Source organism: Orbicella faveolata, unplaced genomic scaffold, assembly GCF_042242905.1.
Source record: "Orbicella faveolata isolate gen_17 unplaced genomic scaffold, um_ofav_v1 contig_26, whole genome shotgun sequence".
In the NCBI taxonomy this organism is placed as follows: domain Eukaryota; kingdom Metazoa; phylum Cnidaria; class Anthozoa; order Scleractinia; family Merulinidae; genus Orbicella; species Orbicella faveolata.
The window spans coordinates 11301413-11328325 of record NW_028301554.1 but is presented as its reverse complement, the minus strand read 5'-3'; the positions used below and the strand labels follow the sequence as shown (position 1 = coordinate 11328325).

General features: G+C 38.9%; 1 protein-coding gene and 2 pseudogenes across 4 annotated transcripts in view; 1 reads left to right on the top strand and 2 right to left on the bottom strand.

Annotated features, from left to right (window-relative positions):
• Positions 1-4582, top strand: part of LOC110048177 (integrator complex subunit 3-like) — a 317013-nt gene extending 312431 nt beyond the window's left edge. For all 4 annotated transcript variants that reach the window (XM_089296027.1, XM_089296026.1, XM_089296025.1 and 1 more), the window contains 2 exons: positions 3319-3430; positions 3892-4582. In XM_089296027.1, coding sequence (XP_089152153.1) covers positions 3319-3430; positions 3892-3975 — 196 coding nt within the window. In that variant the 3' untranslated portion in view covers positions 3976-4582. The remainder of the gene's footprint in view (positions 1-3318; positions 3431-3891) is intronic.
• Positions 4583-6715: 2133 nt separating this feature from the next.
• Positions 6716-7580, bottom strand: LOC149108161 (uncharacterized; annotated as a pseudogene).
• Positions 7581-8776: 1196 nt separating this feature from the next.
• LOC149108160 (uncharacterized) lies at positions 8777-9986 on the bottom strand (annotated as a pseudogene).
• Positions 9987-26913: the final 16927 nt, after the last annotated feature.

The following is a 26913-nucleotide window of genomic DNA, read 5'->3' as shown; positions in this document are numbered from 1 at the left end:
AAATCTTTTGATTCAATCAATTAGCTTTTCTCATTTACGTCAATAGCGCTCGAGCGTTGACTAAACCTGTCAAGATTGACCAATCATAGGGTATACCAGATCCTGGCATACCAGAACGACTTTTTGTCATAAAGTTTGCCCACAGGCGTTCGTTCGCTCCTCGCACCCCTCTCTCCTTATTTCGCTCCGCCGTTTTTGTTTTTTTTTTTTTCGCTGCGCCCCAACCAACTAAAAGCCTGTAAGCCCGTAAGAGGCTACTTGGGAACTAACGTTCACTATAAATACTCAAACCACGAATGCTCAAACCACTGTCTGCTGGCAAAGCAGTTTCTATAGTTGTCGTCTACTACACCAATGATTCCCCACACTGGAAAAATAGGTACGAAAGGCGTGCGTGAGTTATTTTTTTGTGAATTAGAAGCCTCTGGAAGAAGCAGCATTCAGTGTACTCTTAACACTTGTGATTAGGTTAATTCAGCAGGTCTGTTTGGTTACGATGTATAGCAAAAAAAAAGAATTTGTTTCACCTTAAGAAGTGTAATGTCAAGCGTGGTTTTATCAGTGTTCGATCAGTAGCTTTGTTTATAAGAACTTCCATGGAGCTGTTCCCACCAAAAAGTAGCTAACAGTAAAAGCAGATTACTGGGTAAATTTTCTGGAATCATTTTTGACAAGAACTGATTTAATGCAATAGCATGGTCTTATTCTGTTGCCAGCATTAATCAGATTGATCATAATTTCTTCAGTTTTGACGTTCAAAGAAACCACTTCAAATTAATATCGATTGTAAAAGCCATCCAAAACGAGAACACGCTTTTAATGGTGAAACAACTAGAACTCTGAAAGAAAGTATAAATTTTATAAGACGACACGAAATCTATAGATTTTGGGAAGTTTCCTTGTCGCATAACCCTTCCCAAAGCCTGAGAGCCGTTTTGGTGAGAAAATAAGAGTTACAGAAAAAGAAACATTATGAGAAACGTAAGTTTACCTCAGTTAATCGTGCAATCTGTTTTGAAAACATACCGTCCCATTCTCTAACAGGCAATTTTTTGGTTTTTGACCGTCTTAGAAAAATTCCCCCTTCCTCCCAAGCAATGTTGATTTTCCTACTCCTATGACTACGCTGATCACAGCACCTACGCCATATTGTATTGGGGGATGAGGGTATCAGTGAATTACATGTTGTACATGCTCCTTTGAAGTAATGAGTCATTTACGTTGGTCGAGTCTTTCCAAGAGGCGCTCTTATCATCAGGCCAAGCTTGTTTTTCTCTGTCTAAATTTATAGGTTATTGTTACCTAGGGTGAAATCAAATTTTGGGAATAACACGTTTCTTTTTAGCGGAGCGAAAATTTTCAATGGCCTGCCCACCGACATAACGAAAGCCGAAGAAATACAGACTTTCTGCTGCCTTTTAAAAGGGTTTTTATTATCGTAATAGTTCTTAGTGGTTTCTTGTAGTATTTTAGTATTATAATTAGATTTTTAACGTTGTTTTAGTGGTTAACGTATGGTATAAAGTTTTAATCTTTGTACATAACTTTGTATTTTAATCTGATGTTATTCATACAGGGCCACTATGGATACCAGTCTTTGAGCTGAACGGGCTACCCTGTTTAAATAAAGTTTTCCTTTTACTTTACTTTAACTTCGAAAAATGACATCGCTGGCTAGTTCCACCTCGAGGCGACGTTTTTGCTGACTTTAATGATGTCTGTTTGTATTTCTACAGTATAAATCCATATTTGAAAACTCCTATCCTCCAATAAGATATCAGATCATACTTTCAGTTGACTTGATCATAATCCGGCGTGAAAAAGCGCGGAACGACTCGGTGAGAATCCGGAGAGAAACTAGTGACTTGTCAGTATCGCCATATCGACCTCAAGGTAACGTTTTCGCTGCTTTCGGTAATTTCTGTTGGTATTTCCAGAGCATAAAGGCTCATTCGAAAACACCTTTTCTCAAAAAAAAATAATAAAATATTTAGGTTCGTACTTCCAATTCCCGTCATCATAGTCCGGTGTAAAACAACGCCAAATGATACTGTAGTTTATCGACCATATTGCCGAAGCAATGTTTACTTGACGTCAGCAAGTATCGGCACATCCGAGCTGTTGCAAGCGGCAATTGGATCGGTTTTTTATAGTAGCTTTAATCTGATTGGTCTGACAGACATAAATTGTCCACCCAACCCCGTCCACAAAACCGTCAACTAAAGCAGTTTCCCTTTTCGAAAAGGGAAACTGCCTACCAGTAGTTGTCCATAAAAAACGTTAGTGTTTAGATGTCGACAATTGATCTCACACGCTATGTTTTTGTTGTCGATAAAAAATAATTGTTGACAACCAAATGTCTAGTCTGCGGAGGCCCTTACAGACTAATTTAAAATAGTTACGTATGTTTCCGGATCAACTTGCTTGACAGCAGAAAAACTTAGGAGACCACCTAGTACCGCATGACTAACAGAATAATCGTGTCTATAACAAAATTCTCCATCGTAATTGGTTCTGGCGCCAGTTTTTTCACATAATCGGCGCGCGATCACGTGGGTACTCAATTACAGGTATCCAATTTTGAACTTTTTGTAATTAGGTAATTGTGATTGGATACTCACGTGTTTCGCATGTCAATTATGCGCGCTGTAATGGCTTCCTTAATATACCTCGTACAGTTTTTAAAACTTATGGAAAGCGGTACTGTCGTTTTCGTTCAAAAGATGTTCTCCAAAGAATTTTTTGTTAATTTCTAAATTTGTTATAGATGCGATTAAGTGGTAACTGGACCGAGTGGAGTACAATTCAGGAAGTAGTCGTGCTGGTAATTTCAAATCGGCCTTGCGCTTTGTGGTCGTCTGATTTTGAAATTACTAGCCCGATTACTCCCTGAATTGTGCTCCACTCGGTCCAGTTACTATTACTAACCAGCAAAAGGCATAGAGTGGTGAGTTAATGATATTAAATAAATAAAACGATCAATTAATTGATTAATTAACTTATTATATTACTGAGAAAATTACTTCCTTGTGATTGGCTGAGAGCAGGCCAATTTTACGTTAATTTTAATTTACTCTTCAGTGCAAATTAATGCACGCGCGTTCGTGATACTTGAAAAAATTATTTCAAATTGCAATTTTGAGATAATTTTCAAATATCACTCGTAGTGTAAATTAATAATTACACTTGCATTCATATGATTACGTATACTAATTCGAAAATAGCCAAATAGGTAACAACACAAAATATGTCATTGATCATTATAAACAATTTACAGAATAATAGGAATCGGCATTTTACTTGTTATTCTGGTCTTAGGTTTAAGCTATTGTTTTCAATGTGTGACGAGAAGGACTCGAGGAAAAGAACTACTCGAGCGTCAATACTTGCTGCTAACAGAGCAGCGTCTTCATCTTCAGAGAGTGAAGAGGTGGGCCACGCAATATCCTATCTCTTTGCTTACCTTTGTTTTACTCTTTGTTTTTCACTCTGGCTTGACACTGGGTATTTTGATTTCAAGGAACTAATTTTTTCTGCATCAGCATTGGCAAATCTGTAGCCCGTCTCAAATGTTTACGCCGCAAATGGAAGCCATTTCTGGTTACCTGCAGTCATAGTAGAACCGTGTACTAATTTTAGAGGTCTGAAATTGGGTTCTGAATTATAGGGCACAGGTTTCAAGGTTTGTGCCGCACACCACCACCAAAAACTTTGGGGAGTAGCCCACCTCCCCCGCCGGGGATTGCAGATGACTTGTTGAAATGTTGAAGCAAGAGTGGACGCGTAGAAATAGCCTTTATGCATATTCTGTGAAGTTTAAATGTAAAAGTTGTACTGATTTTTAATGCTATTTATTTTTGGTGTGTACAATCTTTTGATTCCCATCAACAGGAAGAGGAGCAGACAGTGAAACCTTCCAACGCTAAGCGGAGAAGGAAGGCCAACACGACAGTTGACTCAGACAGTGATGAATAAGAGAAGCTGAATATTTAGGGCCAATTCAGAATCGGTCGAAATTGCTTTTGCCGTTCAAGTTGCAGCTGAAAGTGTTCAAGTATTACTTAGTTAAATGGGTTTAGAAGGAATTGCATTTAGCAATGCAAACAAAGTAGTAAAATTGAACTGTTTTACCGTTAGTCTTGCCTTGGAACGAATAGGCCGATCCGTTCATGGTTTTACTGTGGACATACTTTCCTCTGGAGCCTGTCTCACAGAAGACAATCTTGGAGGATAAGAATGGTTTCATAAATTGCTCGGAAAATTTCCATTTCCTCAGATATTCAAACGGAAACGTTTGGTAATGAGTTGTTGCCGAAACGTAAGAAAACTAGGGACGACCACGGAAAATCTATTGGGTCTTTGTTGTCTATTGATTAGCAATCTAGCGAAATTTTTGAGTATTGGTCTACCTTTCAATATTGACAGTTGCTGTGGTTATTGTATGCTGATTTTTCCAAAGAAGCCTTAGAATATGCGTTTTAGTGTAGAAACTAAAGGGATTGATTGTGACAATACCAAATATTACCTTATTTCATAATTATAAGGTTAGGATATTATAATAAATTGATGTGTGATATTCTGATTACCTTGTTCTTACAGTAATTTATGTTGTTGTCCTCTTGTGTAAAATCAAAGCCTCTATGACGATCCAAACTCATGAATTGACCACATGTTTAAAATTACATTTACTACATACACAGTTAAGTTACTCGATGTGTGATTTACAGGAATATTTCTGACTCACATACTTTGAGTATGAGCAGAACTCTTGTTTCCTCCTACTGCATTAAGATACAAATATGACGCAAGAAGTAAGCAAGCCGCGAAGAAAAGGAAATATTGTGTTTCTGAGGCAATTGAAAGGAATAGAGTGAAAATTGACATTTCATGTGCGATTCTGCCGAAGTGTGCAATTTCAACTTTTTAAAAGTTGTAGTAGTTGTTCTCTAAACGATGCATTTTTGAACAAAATAGGTTTTTTTTTAACTCACACCTACTTTGATAGCCGTAACTGTGTTTCTTTAGGCAATTGGAAGGTATAAAGCGAAAATCGGCATTTCATGTCCGAATTTGCTCGAATGTATGGTTTCAACTGTTTAGAACTTGTGGCGGCTGTAACTGTGTTTCTGAGACAGTTGTGAGGTAGAAATCAAAAAGTTACACTTCATGTCCGATGTCGCTCAAATGCGCGGTTTCGACACTTTGTAGTGGACCTTGAATTAAGACAATGGGATGCCATTAGTCTATTCTCTGACCCCAATGAAATGTTGGAGGTTGGGAAGAGTCAGTTTCTGACCTGTATCAATAAACATGCTCTATGAAATCGAAATGAATTGGGAACAAGAAGTCCCCGTGGATTACGTACGGGTTAATACGTAAAATGCGTGAAAGGGACTTCCTGAAAAAGAAGGCGAAACGAACTAAAGATCAGTCTTGCTAGGCTGATTTCAAAGTAGCGAAAAATGAAGTTAACAATTGAATATGCCAAACGCAAATACTTGCTTACACGCAAGTACTAGCTCTCGTCAACCCATGAAGAAAAGTTATTGTTGATACTACCACTGCATCTGAAGTGGGGGAAGCCTCGAACTGCCATTTCGCAAGCCGGCATTGGACATGAATTGGCAAGAGACATATCGCCTGCTGATACTGTTCCAGAAAGTTATCTTATCTCTCAACAAACACGACTTTCTCTTTTAAAAGTTGTAGCTCCAATAAAGTCCCAAAACTACTTGAAAAACTAGAAACTAAAAAAGCGACTGGATTGGATAATTTGCCAACCAAGATGCTTAGAATAGCCGGGGTGTTCTGGCACCATCCCTGACATTCTTGTTTAATCAGTCGATTTCCTCTGGTATTGTTCCAACTGAACGGAAGCTAGCTTAATTGACGCCAATTATCAAAAAGGGCAAAAGACAAGACGTTAACAACTACCGGCCAATTTCGATTATTCCTGCTGTCGCTAAGGTGTTCGAAAGAATAATTTATGACCAATTTTGCAAGTATCTCAATGATGACGATCTCTTGGCCAACTGTCAATCCGGCTTTAGATCACTTCATAGCACACTAACGGTACGTCGTTGCTTGAAGCTTGTAACAGTAGGTTAGGTTTTGGTCAAACGGGCAAAACAAAAAATGCTTCCGCTGGTTTATCTGCACTGCCAGATTTTCTAGGGACGGTGAGTTTGAAAGACACCCCTTCTGGAAGGACGCTGCAATGTCTGAGAGAACCCAGGGAAGCCAAGGCGGAAATCCGTTCAGGACAGGTTAATGCAAACAGGGTGACTAACTTCATTGAGATAGCTTTAAGTGATAGGGTGCTGTTTTTCCCCCAAAGAAATCATGTATTTAATCATAACAGCAACATTCCAGGTATGGGAATACCTGGGCTTTGAAGGACGTTTATTGAGAGCTCCTTTAAGGAACCTAGTAACGTAAGGATGCTGACCCACTGAAACAACCATCTATCTTTGGATGAGTTGACGAAATAGCAGAACGAAGGGCGTTAAGTGATCGGTATGCTAAGCCTTCGTTAAAGAGTTCGGTTAAGAAAATTAGAATGTCATAGATGATGCCGTCCAGAGATACGACGAGGTGGAGGTACGAGTAGCTGCGATGAGTAGATCAGCAACGTTTGTTGGAATGCCCTCAGCTTGGAAGCGTTGATAGAGATGCGAAACACGGCCAAGTGAAGGCGAGGATACATTGGATAAACTCAATTCAGGTCGGTCGGGTCCGTTAAGAGGGTTGGACCGTTCGGTAGCACCACTGGCTGAGATATTAGAAGTCTCAACAGAACCGGCCACCAGGGCTGAGCTTGCCAAACTGGAGCAACGAGAATTAAATCGTTTCGTCGATTGTTACCTTCTTCAGGATTTTGGATATCAGATTGAAGGATGGGGGAGGGAGGCGTGGCTCCATAGACGAGCCCAGTTTATCGCAAAGGTGTCTGTGTGGATGGCTCCCAGGTTGGGTCTCCAACTGATGTAATCTGCGAGTTGGTTAGTTAGATGACTCGCAAGCAGATCCGTCTGACAATTCAGCAGAAAAGGCTGAATAATTTTTGGGACCAACTTCCACTCGCTCATGTCCTTGAATTTTTCTGGACTCCTTGTCCGCTGAGACGTTGTCTCTCCCTGGGATGTGAGAAGCTATCACAAGGATTTCTCGTTCCTGGCACCAATCCCACATCTCTAAGGCCAGAGTCATAAGCTGGGGGAACATGTATCCGCTTTATTGTTGATGTAAGCGGTAGCGGTCGTGTTGTCTAGCTGGAGAGATACGGTTACGTGAGACTTCCCTTTGAGAAAGGTTTTTCGGTATCGCCAAAAAAGGACGCCTTTAACTCTAGATAATTGATGTGTTGGAGAGACTTTTTTTTGTGACCATCTGCCATTGGTTTGAAGGGATTGATGAACTGCACCTCAACCTTTCTTGGATGCGTCAGTTGTGATCATATCTGGCGGAGGAAGGTGCACGAGACTGCCGTTTCCATTAAGGGTGTGTTTCAACCACCATGCAAGTTCTACTCTGACATTCGGTGACAGGGCAATCAAAGCGTCGTCAGTCTCCTGCTTCATTTGTAGGCCCCTTCTCGGATCTGACTTCAAGTGACGAAAGTGTAACGGAGCTCGCCAGATGGCTGGTCTCGAGGACTCTAATAGGCCTATTAAACTTGCTAGGTTTCGCAATTCGATACTTTGAGACACGAGCAGACTACGACAACAGTGTAGAATTTTGTTGGCCTTTTCTGCCGGGAGTGATATTATCATGCACATTGAGTCGATTGGAAACCCAGGATGGTTATCACTTGTGTTGGAATAAGTAATGATCTCTTGAGGTTTATTGTAAAACGTAGGGACTGGAGGAGAGTCACTACCAGCTGAGTATTTTTCACAGCTTCCTCCATTGTTGCAGACAAAAGAAGAAAGTCGTCCAGGTAAATAACGACTCGAATGGCCTTCCTCCTCAGGAATGCGCCAACAGGTTTTAGAACTTTCGTAAAAATTCTGGGGGCTGAACACAGGCCGAATGGAAGAGCTTTGAACTGGTAACATGTTCCCTTCCAAAAGAAGGGAAGGAACTTTCGGGATTACTCGTGAACAGGCACCGAAAGGTAGGCAAAGGTAGGTAAAGTCTGCATACGAGCCAAGTGGCCCATCAGGTCGGAGCTTATCCCGGTTTCTGTAGCATGAAGCGACTAGGAGTATTTCTACTCCCCCCTGGATGGGATGCTAGTCCATCGCAGGGTTACCCCCAGCATTAAGTTCGCCGGTACCCATTTATACACCTGGGTGGAGAGAGGCACTGTGAGAGTAAAGTGTCTTGCCCAAGAACACAACACAATGTCCCCGGCCAGGGCTCGAACCCGGACCGCTCGATCCGGAGACGAGCGCACTAACCATGAGGCCACCGCGCCTCAAAGGTAAGCATCTTTTCAATATATATTTGTCATAAAATCTCTGGGAAAAGCAACTTCATTAAGCAACTGAGGTTTCCTTCTGGAAATGCTCGTTTACAATGAAATTGTTCAAACAACGTATGTCTATCAACGGACGCAAAGATCCCCCCTTTTTGAATACTCTGGTAAAAGGGGTCTTATGTATGGCCCCTTTTTGCAATAACTTGTTCACTTTCTGGGATATTAAAACTGCCTCCTGACCCGATGTTTGGATAAATTCTGGAGATTTTTGAATAGGAGTTTTGAGGAAACTTATTTTGCAACCTCAAACAATTGAGAGAATCGGTGGGTCCGATGTAAGGGTTCTTCAAGACACTATGCACTCTGAGAGTCTGACTGATGTCCCTTCTGGGGAGGGAGACGAAAAAAGCCCCTTTTTTGAACGAGGCCCTCGGTAATTTGACTGAGATTTAGAAGGGTTTGAATACCCAGTGGATTGATACTTGTTAAAGGTGTCTCCTCGATGTCTGCTTTGAGACTGGGTACTATTACTACGTCTAGAGAAGGATTTCCCTGTAGTCTGTGCCAAACTTTTCGTGAGACCCCTTGACAACTTGGCCTGTTTTGAGGCCAAGGAGGGAAATTATCTCCAAATAGCCGTGATTTTGCACTAGCCTGAGGTAGTTCCGCGAGGTTTTTCCTCGAACGGTTTATGGCTGCGAGGAATTCTCTGTCGTCTCAGGATAGACAGTTGATCATTGGCTGAGCTTAAAAGGCAAAGAGCTTTTTCAAAAGCTACTTTAATTTCCTCATAAGATGGAGCTGAATCATTTTCAATACAATCACGAAGGCCACAAAGTGGGCCCGTGGCAATTAAGAAAGCACACTGAACATTAAACATGTTCTTATCCCTTTCTTGTACAGACTTTTTCACTTTAAACTGTTGATGAAGTTTTGGAGCAGAGAGTGCATCCACTTCAGGAGTTGCCCAGTCATCCATAATAACAAGAGATTGCGGGTAAGATAAAAGATGATTTTCTCCGAAAATTAGTATCCAGAAACTTGGAGAAAGAAGCTGATGGTTTCCAGGAGGTTGACTTAGCAACTGGGTCGCACAGCTCATGATCATCACTAGATTTCAGTGAGTTTTCAGCTTCGTCAGATGTCTTACTAGACTCTGTTGGTGCCTTAGTAGGCGCTACGGGTGCCTTAATAGGCTCTACGAGTGCACCAACGGGCGTAGTAGCAGTCTTAAAAGACGCTTCGGTCACCAAAGATTCGCTAATCTCTAAGCCTGACGTTTCACCAGCCATAATCGACAAAGCATCATTATCAATATCTGCAATAGTTTCTACCTGATTTGCTCGGGACTCAAACGAGTCTCTTCGGTTGAAAAGACGTTCAATCGACTGAAGAATCTTCTGAAGGGAGTTGTTTTCGTCCTTGCGTCGTTTCGGCGGGGACGCCGCTTCGTAATGTAGGTCAGGCGACAAAACAGAGTTTTGGCGGGAAGATGGCGACCGAGAGCGAGACCTTTTACGGGACTTTTGTCTTCTATGGGACATGCTCAGCGATTTTAAATATCCTCAAAAGTGACAAATATCGTCTAAAAGAAACCTCCTGTATAAAAACACAGAGGTATAGCTTAAAAACGGTTAGATTTTGTAAAAAAATCAGGACAAAAGCAAAATACTTACCGCATGGTTTGAAGCACAAGGAAAAAAGACACGGAAGCATCATGGGACCACGAAATCTACGTCCCAGGGCCTTGAGGGTATATCCAGGCCCCTTTTATTGTTTCCTTAGAGGGATTCGCCCTTTTGTTAGCGTAAAAAAGTGGTTTGAAGCACTAACCGGGGAATTCCTACCATTTCTTCTCTCACATATTTCGAACGGAGTCTGTGAAATATGATTTCACCTTTCACCTACAACTTCCCGATCCCACGCAAATCACGCACAATCATATAAATATATTTCTAAAATAAACACAAAATACGCACCAAAACCCGTTTTCGAATCTATTTCCTATCGCTCCAGCTTTCAGCTAACATAAAAGCATCCGTTGTAAGAACCAGATGTGTTTGAAATCTTCCTGGAAGTTTATTTACGAAGTAACACAACAGCCAAGTCACGCGCACACCAAGGTGCGGTAAAATTATTGGCTACATTGAAGTGGACCAGTCCTGCTGTTGGCTTAACTGTGCCATTTTCTACTCTTAAGTGTTTTTATTTTTCATATGGCAATTTTCCTTTGCTACATTACGCTACAAGGTAGGTCGAGTACTTACGGGAAATCGAGCGACTATCCACGACACCTCGAGTGCGTTAGTCTAAAGGACTGCACAAGCTATGTCAGCAGTCATTTGGCAAGCTTCAAACTAAGCGGGGATGAGCGTATCAATACAGAGATGAAGTTGCTGTTGGCGAGAGTTGGTGAGTGGTGTCATTTATGTTATTTTTGAACTGGTAGTGCCCACATGCATTCCTTGACCGGTTCACATCAGCACCAACTTCGAGGTAGCCAGTCACTGCAGTGTGTTTGCCCTTAGCGATTGCGCCAACCCAGAATTTCGGCAGCAATGCGATCACAGACACGAAAACGTATCCGAGCAGTGCGAAAACCTAAATTCTACGCTGGCTGCCATTTTCGAAGCCACAGCTAAGGCGCCGTTTCACACGGAAGACGACCGAGACGAAGCTGTGTATCCTAACAACCACGCCACGCTTTATCGTTGGCCAAATGTTGCAAAATTCAACAACTTGTACCTTCATATTCAACAACTTATATTTATGTTCAACAACATATATTTACCTTCAACATTTTATATTTATATTCAACAATACGCATTTTCTTTCAATTTCAACCAAAATTCTTTTTTTATTCAATAACAATATTTGTTCATCTTCAATCCAAATGATTTTCATTCAACAAAAATAATTATTCAGGTTCTACCAAAATCATTTTATTTAAACAATATTTGTTCAACTTTACCCACAATTATTTTTATTCAAAAACAATAATAATTCAACTTCTATCATGCATAGTAATTTAATAACATACCTTCTTTTATGACAAAGGTTTTCAAAGTTCCCGGACATTCAAAATATCGTCATTCAACAAAATTCCCCATCCCTGCCCCCGAACTACCCTGAACGCTGTCACAAATGTCTAGTGTTTTGGGTACCCAAAACACTGAAAGCGTAAAACTGATGCAAGTGAAATCATCCACAATTCTGCTCAAAACCTATTTATCTTCTTACAAAGCTTTGTCTCGATCAATTAAAGCGTTCTTTAGCTTGATATAACCACAATACATCTCTGAAAATAGTCGCAATTCATGAAACAGACTGTCTGATCCGAATCCGCAGTTATAACAACATAGAAAACCGAATTCACGGGCCAAAGATCTTTGTATGAACATGCGCTTGGTGCCAATCGATAACCCTTGAAATGCACGTTATTTTAAACAAGAACGGCGCTTTCTAAACCTCCGATAGTGCAGCGATGAAAATCAACATACGAACGAACGGCCGTCACGCAATATGCAGGTCTCAAGCTGTGACCGACCTCTGTGTAGTTGCCTGTCGGAAATAAACTCTGTCTTAGACTTGTTTGTCGCTGTTTCTTTGACTATCCCTCCTAGTATACGTAGATTTTGCCGGAGAGCAGTTCTCTATACCATTATGTTCGTCCTGGATTGATATATAATGTGCATGTGTTCTCATCATGTTTCAGAACCCGGAGACTGCAAACCTTTATGCAACAAGTCGACCAAAGCCACAACTCCTGAAGCCAGCACGGAGGAAATCCAGAATGTCAATTCAGAGGAGAGCAAGAAGGTTGCTGTTGTTTATTCATGTCCCCAAGATGGGTGCGTGCGCATCTTTCAGCGCTGTAAAAGCACTTGTCCCTCGAGAAATGCACACGGTCACCTGAGAGACATACTGTGATAGTTCTAGCCAAAATGGGTGACAACTCCGCCGTGGAAGACGGCGTTGCCGTATTACCAACCCTAAAAACCTCAACGCTTACCCAGGATTACCCTGTTGCAGCTGCTAAGGAGGGATAGGCTCTAAGAACTGTCAAAAAAGCTTATCAGTTCAGCGATAAACAAAAGTCCTACCTTTTGGCTAAATTTTGTGTCGGCCAAATAACAGGCTAAAAGCTCGATGCAGAGGTCGTTGCTCGTGAAATGCGCCGTGCTCGTGGTGCTGACTGTCTGCGACTTTTCCAGTCATCAGAATTCCTTACAGCCTCGCAGATCACTTCTTACTTTTCGCGTCTTAATCCTGCCGCTAGCCAGCAAGATATGGATGAGTTAGGTATCCAGGCATCAGAGGACACAAATTTCTCTAGCGCCAGAGAAGTGGCGACCACAGTAAGACAGATCCAGCATGCCATTACGTATGACCAGTTCGATCTTTGTTCAATGGCGAAAGGTGATACCTTGAACATACTCAAGTCACCAACAGTGCAGCGTGTATGCGGGGGCTTTGGCCTAGATGTACGCCTCTCGTGCGCAGGAGAGCTCCCTACATGGAACTACTAAAGGACACAACAAAGAACTGTTCTTGCCAACAATGAACAAACCCTACGATCCACAAGGACTGTACTGAGGCCTGTCTATAAGAAGGGAGGGTACTGTGTTAAAAGGGTTATCGAAGCCCGAGTTAACAAGCAAAATCAAATTTTGATTTCAAGCTCTTTATCATCCAGACACCATTTTTTTTCTTGATTTTAAAACGTATTTAAAAGCAAGACTGTAAACAATTCTACTTAAGAATATTTTAGCGACAGTAGCAACAAACATATCGAAAACTTCAGCGCCAAGCAAAATGTAAACAATTTTGGTGATTAATTGTTGATCGTCAGTGTGTAGAACATATTTTGTTTTATGGAATAGAAATTAAGTTCTTCAGGTAGCTGAGATGTACCTCTGCGAGTGTTTCCAAGGACAACATATACCCCAGGTGCACGGGTAACATTCACGCTCAGCTAGGGTTTGTCATCTTAGTGTATTCTGGCTGCCTCATAAGCACGCCGATACAAAACAACAAACTTTCGAGTGCTAGAGAATTCATTGTTAGGATAACTCTGGCATTACGGTTACCCTTCCTCTTTGTTAACAGACCCTTACGACGCTGACTACCCCCCACCCCCTCCCCCCGCTACCTCCTCGCCTCCCGCCATGAACAATGTGTGAAAAATGCGCGGCAAAAGTTTGGCCACAATTTGTATTTTGCTTGTAACATACTAAGATAACCGTGACACCTGGAAATGAGCAGGGTTGTATTCCATTTTACAGTACTTGAGAATACTGCTTACTTCAGCTCAATTTATCTTCTAACCTGATATTTTACATTGGCAACAGATATAGTACCCCGTCTCAGCATGCGTGACTCAAAGCAGTGTTGCGTTACTCCGGGTCTCTCGCGTTTGAACAGCAAAATCGCCGTCATAAATTGTCAGTTATCCGTGATGGTAAAGGTCCTTGATTCGAGAAAATATGTAAAAATATGGCCTCAGAGGCTACATGTGGGGCCATTGGTATGTACCTCGTTTACTTTTCATCCGAATATAATCTCCGCACGATGAGCCGGCGTCGACAAAACCAGGATCGGACCGGACCGGACCGGATCACGGATCGGATGACGGACCGGATCACGGATCGGATAACGGACCGGATCGCGGATCGGATCACGGATCGGATCGCGGATCGGATCACAGAAAAAAAAAAAAAAACGTTTTAAAGAAAAAAAAAATCAAATCGTTTATAAGATAATAATAAATAAAAGACAAAAGTGGAAAACTAAAATATTGTAAATAAAAATAAGAATCCCGAATTTGACGCAATGACATGTTAATTACAGAGAATGACAAGAGGTCATTTAAAAGGCCACATAAGCGTCTGATTTACGACGAATTTCAATTGTAATGAACGGGCAGGTGTAGTTATATTAGAACGTTAGTTGTCTTGAAGCTTGCGTGGACCTCCATTCTCGTTTTGGAAATTGTTGTTAGTATCAGTAGCTAATTCTCGGCTAGTTTTTCGTGTCAGATGTGAGCGTTACAGTTAGCGTTACAGTTAATGAGAAAGCTTCCGTACGAAAGCGTAAGGACATGACCTGCTTTAAAAGAGGCTACGTCACGATTTGCGCATCTTGAAAAAACTAGCCTAGTGTTTCAAGTTCGTCATTTGCAGTCCTCGTTAATCTTTGCCATCGTTAACGATCCTCATTCCGTTTTGATTTGTTCTTGCCTTTTAAGTGCTTTCTATCCTAGAACACGATCATTTTAAGTTTTTGTTCCATATAAAGGCAACTCTTTACGACCCTAGAAATGACTTCAAAAATCGTGACATAACTCCTAAAATGTTGTCTATTCTCGGGTTGCGTTATCGTTCACACTATCGATGTTATTCCTATATTTTTTTGTAAAACAGCTATATTTCCTTGAAATACAAATGGTCTGTTTCGTTTTATTCCAGTACGAAATATGGTATTCCAAACTCACATCTTGTAAAAGTTTAGACTTGTCTCAGAAAGGGAAATTGTTTGAAATCATCAGGTGTTTAATATTATTAGTGTTTTTAGTTTTTGTGTTCCGATTCATACGTTCGTCCTAATATTACCATGCTGACTTGATTTATGACAGTTTACCTTTGATGCAAGCGAATATACGAAATATCATTTATTTGAACTGCGGGGAAAGATATGAAGACATGATTGATCATCGCAATCAAAACCCAACAGCCTGAAAAAAATTAATCTGTGACCAGCTCCCAGTTGCTCTGATATTATAAAAGAATAAAGGAATATCACACCTGAATTAAATAAAACGTTCTGTTCACAGTAGTCAATCTAGTGTAATTTGCTCAACAAAAGTTTGAATTTTGAATCTTGAATTTTAAATTTTGAATTTTTTTTCCTTAATACGATCCGTGATCCGATCCGTGATCCGATCCGTGATCCAATCCGTGATCCGATCCGTGATCCGATCCGTGATCCGGTCCGCGATCCGGTCCGTGATCCGGTCGGTGATCCGATCCGATCCGATCCAGATTTTGTCGACGCCGCACGATGAGCCCAGTTGTTTTTTTTTTTTTAACATTAAGAGCTAGCGACAAGCGCGCGGAATTAATCTTAGCTACAATATTGAGCATAAAACTACAAGATCACAAGCGAAGTTAACCTATGGTAGCAAAAATTGTGTTTCTGAGGCAGTTGGTACGTGTAAAGTGAAAATCATTATTTTACGACCGTTTTTGCTTAAATGTGCAGTTTGAAATCTTTAAGGTTTTTAGTATCTGAAAGTGTGTTTCTAACGGAATCGGAAAGCATGAAGCGAAAATGGTTATTAAATGGGAACTTTTAAGTCTTACCAACTTGGGGTAGCTAAGCCACAGCCCATGACTCACTCGCATGTTAGGTTTGTATTACGTTATAACAAAGGTGTTCTCAACCCACAAACAACGCCACAGCTCATGACTGACTCACGTGTTCATGCCAGTACATGACACCTCAGAAACGATACGAAGGTAATAATCGAAAATGGTAATTAAATGTAAACTTTTAAGTTTCATTAACTTGGGGTAGCTAAAGCAATGTTTTGGAAGTATATAGCAAAAATCGTCGGTTACGTTTGTTTTTCCTCTAATGTGAAGTTTCAAGTGTAGCTAAAACATTATTTCCTGAGGAAATTGCTCGGTGTCAATCGAAAATCGATATTTCTCTCGCGATTTTACTCAAACAAGCAGTTTCAAGTCTTAAAGCTCAAAGTAGCTATAACTATGTTTTAAAGACCATTGTGTAAAAAGCAAAATTCGTTATTTTACATTCGTTTTTGCTTGAATGGTCACTTTTAGTTTTTCTCGGTTTTTTTAGCAATTATGCAGGATGACGGGAAAATCGACATTTCTCATGCGATTTTACTCAAAGATGCAATTTACAGTTTTGACAGCTTTTTACGAATATAAAAAGACCATATTCGCTTTTTACATCCCAATGGTCTTTAAAACAGAGTTTTAGTTGTTATAACCTGTAAAGAATCAAAACTTTACATTTGAGCAAAAATAGACGTGTAATGACGATACTTACTTTCAACTTTCAAACTACCTTCAAAACACATTTGAATCTGCAGTTACTAAAAAGAGCACGTTTGAATAAAATCGCACGAAAAATGTCGATTTTCGCTTAATCCCACATTACTGATTCGAAAACAACGTTTTAGCTACTTGAAGCTTGAAATAAACTAAAATACACACGAACGCAAAAACGCATGTAAAATGATAATTTTGGCGAATAACCTCCCAATCGTCTTCAAACCATGGTACACATATACGTCCACTTTGCTCAAAATGCAAAGTTTCACTACTTTATACGTTATAACAGCTAAAACTGTGTTTCTGAGGCAATTGGGAGGTATAAAGCAAAAAATCCACATTTATCATGCGATTCCTTTCAGATATACTGTGTTTTTGAGACAATTCATAGGTATAATGCGAAAATCGTTATTTTCCACTTGTTTTTCCTGCAATGGACAAGTAAGAAAGTATAAAGCGGTATCGATCGAAAATCGATATTTTTCTCGCGATTTTACTCAAATGTGGAGTTTCAATTGGTAAATGCCTAAGTAGCTATAACTATGTTTTGAAGACCATGTGTAAAGAGCATAAATCGTCATTTTACATTCATTTGTCCTTGAATGTGCACGCTTATTTATTTAGAGTTTCAAGTAGCTAGAACTAGGCTTGGTCGAACGTACTCTACACTATACAGGTTCGAGTAGCTAAAATTGCACCTTTTACAGTACAATTTACAGTGTCTACACCTTCAAGTGTGTTTTAAAGGTACTTTAAAAGATGAAAGTAAGAAGCGTCATTAGACGTCTATTTTTTCTCAAATGTTAAGTTTGAATTCTTCAGAACTTGTAATAGCGAAAGCTGTGTTTTGAAGACTATTGGCATGTAAAACACGAAGAACCTCCTTTTGCATTCGTAAAAAGTTGTAAAAACTGTAAATTGCACGTTTAAGTAAAATTGCTTAAGAAATGTCGATTTTCGCTATATCCCTCCTTATTGCTTCAAAAACGCAGTTTTAGTTACTTAAAGCTACAAATAAACTAAAGTATAAATGTATAATACATACTATTTACAGTGAAAGAACGAAAGGCGCGGATGCAGCCATAAAACTACTGGCAAAATGATCTCAAAAAATTTACAGTGTCTACAGCTTCAAGTGTGTTTTAAAGGTAGTTTGAAAGTTTAAAGTAAGATTATACATTTATTTTTGCTTAAATGTAAAGATTCAATTCTTTAGAGCTAAAAGTGTGTTTTAAAGACCATTGGGAGGTAAAAACCGAAAATTGTATGTTTACATTCCTAGAAAGCTGTAAAAACTGTAAATTCCACGTTTAAGTAAAATTGCACAAGAGATCTCGATTTTCGAATTTTTCCCTGATTATTGCTCTAGAAGCTGCAAATAAACTAAAGTACACATAAACGGAAAAACGAATCTATAATAAAAATTTTTGCTTATTACCTTCCAATGGTCTTCAAAACTTAGTAAACATATACGTGCATTTTTGCCTATAGTAGCTAAAACTGTGTTTCTGAGGCAATTGGGAGGTATAAAGCCTAAATGAACATTTATCATCAAATTTGTTTCCAATATATTCTGTTTTTAAGGCAATTAATACGTTTAATGCAAAACTACTCATTTTCCATCCGTTTTTGCTGCAATAACCAAGAAGAGAGATATAAAGAGAGAATCCAGAATTCTCGTTGGATTTCAATGAAATTCTGGACTCTACAGTTTCAAGTAGCTAAAACCGTGTTTCGAAGGGAATTTCAGGTATAAGGTCAAAATCGTCATGATACGTCCGTTTTTACTTATATGTCAAGGTCGAACTGTTCGCAGCCTAGTTCAAACTAAGTTTTTGAGCCAATTGGTACGTTTAAAGTGAAAATAATTATGTTACAACCGTTTTTGCTCAAATATGCAGTTTCAAATCTTTAAGGTTTTTAGTATCTGAAACTGTGTTTCTAAGGCAATCGGAAAGCATCAAGTAAAAATGGTCACTAAATGTGAACTTTTAAGTCTTACCAACTTGGGGTAGCTAAAGCGGTGTTTTTGAGGTATAAAGCAAAAATCCTCAGTTTACTTTTTTTCCCCTGATGTGCAGTTCTAGTGTAGCAAGAACGTTGTTTTTTGAGGGAAATGCACGGTATGAATGGAAAATCGCTAGTTTTCTCGCAATTTTACTCAAATGTGTAGTTTCAAGTGTTAAAAATCTAAATAATTATAAATATCTTTTGAACAAGATTGTGTAAAGAAAAAAATTGTCATTTCACATTCCTTTTTGCTTAAATGTGCACTTTTATTTATTTACGGCTTCAAGTAGCTAGAACTACGTTCCTGAAGTAATTATGACGGATGAAGGGAAAATCGCAATTTTTCGTGCGATTTCAATCAATTGTACTCCACACTCTACAGCTGTAAGTAGCTAAAATCGTGGTTTTTACAGTATAAACAACAGTGTCTAAAGGTTCAAGTGTGTTTTACAGGTAGTCTGAAAATTTCAAGTAAGAATCGTCATTACACCTCCATTTTTACCTAAATGTAAAGTTTCATTTTTTACCTTGTATAAAAGGTAACACTGTGTTTTGAAGACCATGTTAAAAATCGTCCTTTTACATGCGTAAAAACCTCTAAAAACTGAAAATTCACGTTTGAGTACAATTGCACAAGAAATGTCAATTTTATCCCTGATAATTGCTGCAAAAACCCAGTTTTAGTTATGTAAAGTTAAAAAAAAACTCAAGTACGCATGAACGCTAAAAGGAATGTAAAATGAATATTTTTGCTTATTACCTCGCAATGGTCTTCAAAACATAAAAACTATATAAGTCCATTTTGCTCAAATGTAAAGTATCAATTCTTTTCAGCTTATAGTATCTAAAACTGTGCTTGTCAGGCAATTGCGAGGTATAAAGCCAAAATCGATATTTATCGTGCGATTTCTTGTACAGTGTGTACTGTGTTTTTGAGGCAAGTGATATGTGTAATGCGAAACTACTCATTTTTATCCGTTTTTCCTGCAATGGACAAGAAGGGAGATATGAAGCGAGCATCGACATTTCTCGTTGGATTTCAACGAAATTCTGGACTCTACACCTTCAAGTAGCTAAAACCATGTTTCGGAGGGAATTTGAGGGACAAGGTCAAAATCGTCATATTACGTCTGTTTATACTTAAATCTCACGTGTTATTTCTTTGTAGTGTTTAGTAGGTAAACCTAACTTTTTGACGCAATTGGTACGTGTAAACTGTAAATCATCATTTTACGACTGTTTTTGCTCAAATGTGCAGTTTCAAATCTTGAAGTTTTTTAAGTATCTGAAACTGTGTTTCCAAGATAATCGGAAAGCATGAAGCAAAAATGGTCAATAAATGTGAAGCGGCGTTTTGAAGGTATAAAGCAAATCGTCAGTTGACGTTAGTTGTTCCTCTACTCTGCAATTTTAGGGTAGCTAAAAGATTGTTTTCTGAGGAAATTGCTGGGTATCAATGGAAAATCGATATTTCTCTCAGGATTTTATTCAAATGTGCAATTTTCAGCTATAGCTATCTTTTGTAGGCCATAGTGGAAAGAACAAAAATCGTCATTCTACATTCGTTTTTGCTTAAACGTGCACTTTTATTTTTACAGCTTAGTAGCTAGAAGTAGGTTTTTGAAGCAAATATGAGGGATGAAGGGAAAATTGACATTTTTCGTGCCATTTCACTAAAACGTAGTGTACACTTTACAGCTTCAAGTAGGTAAAATCGTCCTTTTTATAGTACTATTTACAGTGAAAGAATGAAAAATGTGAATACAGCCATAACACTACTGGAAAAATGACCTCAAAAAATTTACAGTTTTTACAGCTTCAAGTGTGTTTTTAAGGTAATTTGAAACTTTAATGAAAACTCATTGTGCGTTTATTTTTCCTTTAATGTAAACTTTCAATTTTTTAGAGTTTATAATAGCTAAAAGTGTGTTTTGACGACCATTAAGAAGCAAAAAACTAAAATCGTCCTTTTACATTAGTAAAAAGCAAAAAAACTGTAAATTGTACGTTTGAGTAAAATTAAACAAAAAATGTTGATCGTCGAATTTTTCCCTGATTATTGCCGTAAAAATCAAGTTTAAGTGACTTCAAGCTGCAAATAAACTAAAGTACACATAAACGGAAACACGAATCTAAAATGAATATTTTTGCTTATTACCTCCCATTGGTCTTCAAAACTTAGTAAACACATACGTGCATTTTGGCCCAATCTAATGTTTCCATTTTTTACAGCCTATAGTAGCTAGAACTGTGTTTCTGAGGCAATTGGGAGGTATAAAGCCAAAATGGACATTTTATCGTGCGATTTCTTTCAAATGTACTAATTTTTTGACGGAATTTATAGGTATAAAGCGGAAGTTATCATTTTTCATCTGTTTTTCCTGAAATGGAGAAGTAAGGAGATGTGAAGCCAGAATCAACATTTCTCGTTCGATTTCAATAAAATTGTAGACGCTAGAGCATCAAGTAGCTAAAACCGTTTTCTGGAGGGAATTTTAGGTACAAAGTCAAGATCGTCACCTTACGTCAGCTTTTACTCAAATGTAGAGGTTTAACTCTTTGCAGACTATAATAGCTCAAACTAAGTTTTTGAGCCAATTGGTACGTGTAAAGTAAAAATTATTATTTTACGCCCGTTTTTCTTCAAATGTGCAGTTTCAAATCTTAAAGGTTTTTAATAGCTCAAATTGTTTTTCTAAGGCAATCGGAAAGCGTCAAATTAAAAAGGTGATTAAATGGGAACTTTTATGTCTTAACAACTTGGGGGTAGCTAAAGCGGTGTTTTGGAGTTTTAAAAGAAAAATAATGAGTTGATCTTCGTTTCCATCTAATGTCCAGTTCTAGGGTAGCTAGTACGTTGTTTTTGAGGAAAATGCTCCGCACCAATCAAAAATCGCTAGTTTTCTCGCAATTTTACTCAAATGTGCAGTTTCAAGTATCAAAAACCTAAGTAATTATAACTATGTTTTGAGATTATTGTATAAAGAGAAAAAATCTTCTTTTCACATTCCTTTTTGCTTAAATGTAAACTTTCATTTATTAACAGCTTCAAGGAGCTAAAACTAGGTTTTTGAAGCAATTTTGACTGATCAATTGACATTTTTTAGGCGATTTTAGTCTAACATACTCTACACTCTACAGCTTCAAGTAGCTAAAATCGTGACTTTTACATTACTATTTACAGTGAAAAACTAAAAAATGCGAATGCAGCCATAACACTACAGGAAAAGTGACCCGGAAAAATTTTCAGGCTCTGAATGGGATTCGAACCGATGACCTTTGCATTAACGGTGCAATGCTTTACCAACTGAGCTATTAAGAGTGCGTGTCCACAAAAATCAAAAATTGAGTGGCAAATTTTAAAATTTCAAAATCGCTCAAAGAGTGGGTATCTGTAGTCTATGTTGAACATTCTATCTCTGGCTATGTGGTTGATTTGTCAAATGGGTATTTGTATCGGCAGAAAATGACGATAATCGATTTCGGGGCCAGGGATTGGAATATTAGATTAAAAAATTAGCCATTTTGAAGCTAACGACCTCCTATAACTTTATGGCTTAAAGATTCAAGATTTCATCATTAATCACTAGGGGCTAAGCAATTTTTTATATAAAGCCTTGAAATGAACTATTTGTCATTGTTGTTTTGGCTGCCAATTATAAACAAGTTGTGATCCCAATTATAGGAATTTTCCCATGGTCTTTCTCAGGCTACGCAGCTCAGCATTAGCGTTTTCATGCTCTTTTCAGAAAAGAACTGTAACAGACTCCTCGTTTGATAGGCTACATAAAAGCAAGAGTCTTTAAATTGTTCTTTTACGCAATTCCTCCAAAGAATATATCGAATCATTGTTCTCATTGATCATTTTCTGGAGTTACAACGGAAAGTCAACTTGTACTCTCTAGAGTGGGTGTTTTCCCCGAGAACGAGACGCAGAGAGTATACCAAATCTTCCCATACAACAGACGTGAACTTGGACTTGGCTGCCAGCGAAATACTTCGAAGTGCTGTTTGCCACAAATCGTATCCGAACATGGAGCAAATAAAGGTTGTTGGCAAACAAACGCTTCCACGGAATTACGAAAATGGTATCGGAGCACATCTTCAAGACGACGGGGAAGTTTCTTCCAATTAGATCAGGTAAATTATTTAAAATTACGAATCAAACTGAAACTGGTTGATTATTTCAAATGACCTTCGCTAGGGTTAACCCGAAACACTGAACCCCGGTCCGCGGACTCCCACTACGGACCGGGTCCGCAGACTACTTATTGGTCTGTCCACGGACTAGCCCTACTGACCCCCTCTACGGACCACCCTCCAAAAACATAATAAGAATAAGAAATAAATACTTCACTCATGATTTGTGTAATAGATTACTCCTCTCGGCGAAGTTTCGTGTATTACACTGTACAAATGTAATTGATACCCTTCTCACCCCCACCTTTCCCGAAAAAAGCCTGGAAGCTTTATTCAGCGTAAGGAGACGCCAATGGCAAAAAGACGGAAAATTGTTACATTGCATTCGTGGCTCAATCTTACTTTGGAAGATGAGTTTTTAGGTCGCTTAAGCTTGTTTGTATCTGTAACTGCGCTGAGCAAATTGTGAAGCCTTCAACGACTTCACGAATGCACTTGAGAATTGGCTGAACAAAATGGTAGAGGGAAAAGAGCACAAATTTCGAGGCTTCCTGGAGGCTTGCTGGAGGCTTTCTTGACACTTTCACTGTCTTTTTTGTTTCTGTTAAATAGTATCCATATATAAGAGAGTAAAATGAACTTTCTTTATTCATTCCGTGGTTTAAATATTCACGAAAGGTTTTTGTTCCTCTACTGGAAGTTTTGTCTTTCGTTTACACCTCTCTTAAACCGTTTTTCCGCTAGCTTGAAATCTGCGGGTCGATTAATCCTTGTCTTTTATTTTGTTAGGCTTAAAAATAGCTGGATGAACTCCCGTTGTGAAATGGCTTAACTATGTCTGTGTAAACCTTTTTTTTGCTACCAAGCAGAGCTTAGAAATTCAATTTACTTAACAGACAGGGATCTTTAAAATAGGAACATCCCTACTTACGGTATCTCGGATTTTGTCCTTCTTTTCGCAGTTTCCATTTTAATTTGAATAAGAGACTTCTATTGAAACACGAGCGTTAGTGTTCACGTATTGGGGCAAATTTGGTTTGAAGGTGACAGTTGTTGTTTGTATCGCCACGCATTTGAAGACATTGCAGAAAAAGTATTTCCGAAACCTTAGTTTCTAGCGTTGCTGGTATCACGAGTATTGATATGGAGTAAGGAGTAGTATGTGCCACGCCCTTCAAAGATTTGAAGTCGCTTTCAAGCACACTTGGCCATGTTAGTTTGGTATGGACGATAACCTTACAATAGACGTTAACTATAGTTATCTAGTAATCGCAGGTAAATAGAAACCGTCGCTCTACGGACACCCGGTTATTATGGACACTCATTAATACGTACAACGGACAGTTTTCCTGGTCTCCAGTGAATAAACCCTGAAAAATCGTTGACCCTGCTTTGCGGACAGTACTAAAAAAACAACAGTAAAGTAATTTTGAACCGACAGTACTAAGTGAGTAGGTGTGTGTACGGTCTGCATAAATTAAACTTGATGTAGTTACAGTCACAATTACCGAGGAAACTTAACAATGGTTTAGTGCTGTGAAAATTTCCGCTCCATAACTTGTAGAAACTTCAAGAGCATGACAAATGACCATTAGGTTTCCGTTGTTTAAAATTATTAAGGCTTAAGTACAATTTAAGCATTTTTTTATCGTAAAAATGTGTCCCTTATTTTTCTCACGTCTCTGAGAAGGCGCTTAATATAAACGGACCTTTTGGCATGTCCCCTTGGTGTCCGTATTAAAGAGATTCCACTCTGTTTGAATTTGAACTGTTGCTCGCATATTGACACTTTGTCATTCCTATTATTATTTGTTGTTTTTATTATTATCTGATATTCGTAAGCGCATCAGAAAAGCATTTCATCCATAATCGGGTCAACACTTCTTTTACATTAGGTGGACTCAGATAATGAACTGCCTCATTCAAGACCTACCCATCACTTAACAGCAGGGACACCATGAACTGCACACAAAACATTGGAAAGCTCGCAGGATTCTGAGAACGAGATTATACGTTCAGATAGCAGTAAAGACAAGCTAAATTTCAGTCCCATGTGGTCTAAGCTAAAGACACCGTGGAATTTGACAAAACAAACGACTAAGCGTCAATTCGTCGGAAAGGCGGTAAGGCGTCCACGCCGTAATCGAGGAAATTGCACTAGAGTACACAGGGAGTCTACGGAAGACCTTGTTATCATTTAAAGCACCGGAGTTCCTACTGGACGCTAAAGACCAAGCTGACGTAACACTTCTTTAAACCCTGAAAGAATACTACAACAATGCAGGCTAGTGGAGCACTCGCCGACAAGTCCTTTCTATTTTAGGTGACAAAACTAGTTTTGAAATGCTAAAAAAATGGATACCTGTTCTGACCCGCTATAGGTTCGACATTGCCAGACACCACCAACTTCTCCATGGTCGTGGAGCCGTGGTGCCGACTACACAGCACAGTCCTATGTATGTAGCGCCAGGGCAACTAAGCCACTTTCTGAACTTCATTACAAGTACGCAAATCGTCCAGAACTTTCCTTTTAGCGAGAAAACGCTGAAATTATCATCCAATGAGGAACTGACGATACCGATTGTCATACGAAGTGTCATTCCGGCATAGATAATTTTTCAATATGAGAAGCTACGCAGTGAAAAGGGTTTCAAAACAATGGGACGCAGTACTCTTTAGAGAGTTTTGAATGTTTGCTCGGCCTCTGTGAGAAAATCATTTTAGGAATTTGACAATGTTGGCGCACATGGGGCCAAGGCATTCGATCAACTTGAGCTAGCTGCTGAGAAACTTGGTGATAACTGCGGTCTGGGTCTGTCTTTGGCTAAAGATAAAAAAGAAAAGCTCAAAGTACCTAAGCGATATCTCAACGGGTATAATAAGCTAACCTGGTGTTGTCATTGTAATTGTAATATCTTGCATGGATGTGTCAAGAAACTGGACATAGGTAATTGAAGCAAATGTTCCAAGAACAGATTTTATTTAAAACGAATTTCGACAGTTAATATAAGATTGCTTCGATAAACGCAGGAATTTTATGTTTGACTTCAATTTATTACATGGCTTGAGTTTGTAGCCGATATAATGCGCCCTCTGGTTGTCTATTTTTGGGCATTGCTCTCTTCTTATTCCCATGGGTCGATTACTTGTCTGCAAAAAGAAAATGAAACGTAATTTTTTTTTTAAAAAAGTGAGGCCTAGAACAAGTTTAAGCTGTTTTTTTGTCAAAAAAGACCGCCGTTCAATTCAAATGTAACCGACATTAAAGCCATTTTACGCATTTCTGTGGGTAAACAAGTTACTGGCTTTCCCAGAATGATTTCAACATGAGTTTCTGCTTGCAGGTATTTGCTAGGTTATTTTTGCATGGTAGTGGGGGGGCGGGGGGGGGGGGGGGGGGCGTCGTGTATTAAAAAAAAAAAGAAAAAAAGAAAACGATACGCAGTATCAGGTCAAAAGATTATGATCTGTGTATTTTGATCAGCTTTATCAGTTCATCAGTGAGGCCCTATTAGGGGTTTTCAGGATACTGGATATTTCGGTAAAAAGTTGGAAGCCATTTAGGGGAAATATTAATGGGGTAGAGCATGTTTAGATCAGATAAAACTGGACATTAACTGAGTAGGAAATCGTTGAGCTGGATTTAACAGGACACAAGATATTTAGGACAATAATTATCAGGATAAGGGATACACCCACACCCCCCTCCCACTCTGGGGCCTCAACGTTGTCAGCTATTTAGAATAAAATAAATGTATGTCAACTGTTATAAGCATTTATTCTGGACTCTTAGTACTTTTATCACGGTGGAATATGGAAGTTTTGTATAAGGTTTTAGGGGCTTTAAGGTTAGGTAACGCAGCTCCTTGTTAGTAATTTCGAAGCTCACACTTGTTTCACTAATTAGATAGATAAATACAGGGCTGGAGAAATAAAAAGAAAATGAAATGAGTCCTGAATTCTGTACCGTTTAACACGAATTTTTTATATGGCAACCTTTGTGTCAAAGAGATCGAGGCACAACATTCCACACTATATTTGTAAACAGCTATCCTAATCTCATTGACAGCCATTAGTTTTTGACCAGAATTTTCCTTTATTACAAATAGAATACGGATAGAACTCCTGTAAAAAAGTATCTTCCTTAAGTTTTTTTTGTTCAGCAGCATACTTGTGTCTTTCGCTGCCCAAAATGCCATCAAATGCTGCGAAAGGCAACAGACTGAGAAGCCGTGCGGAAGAAAAGTTTTTCTTGGGTCA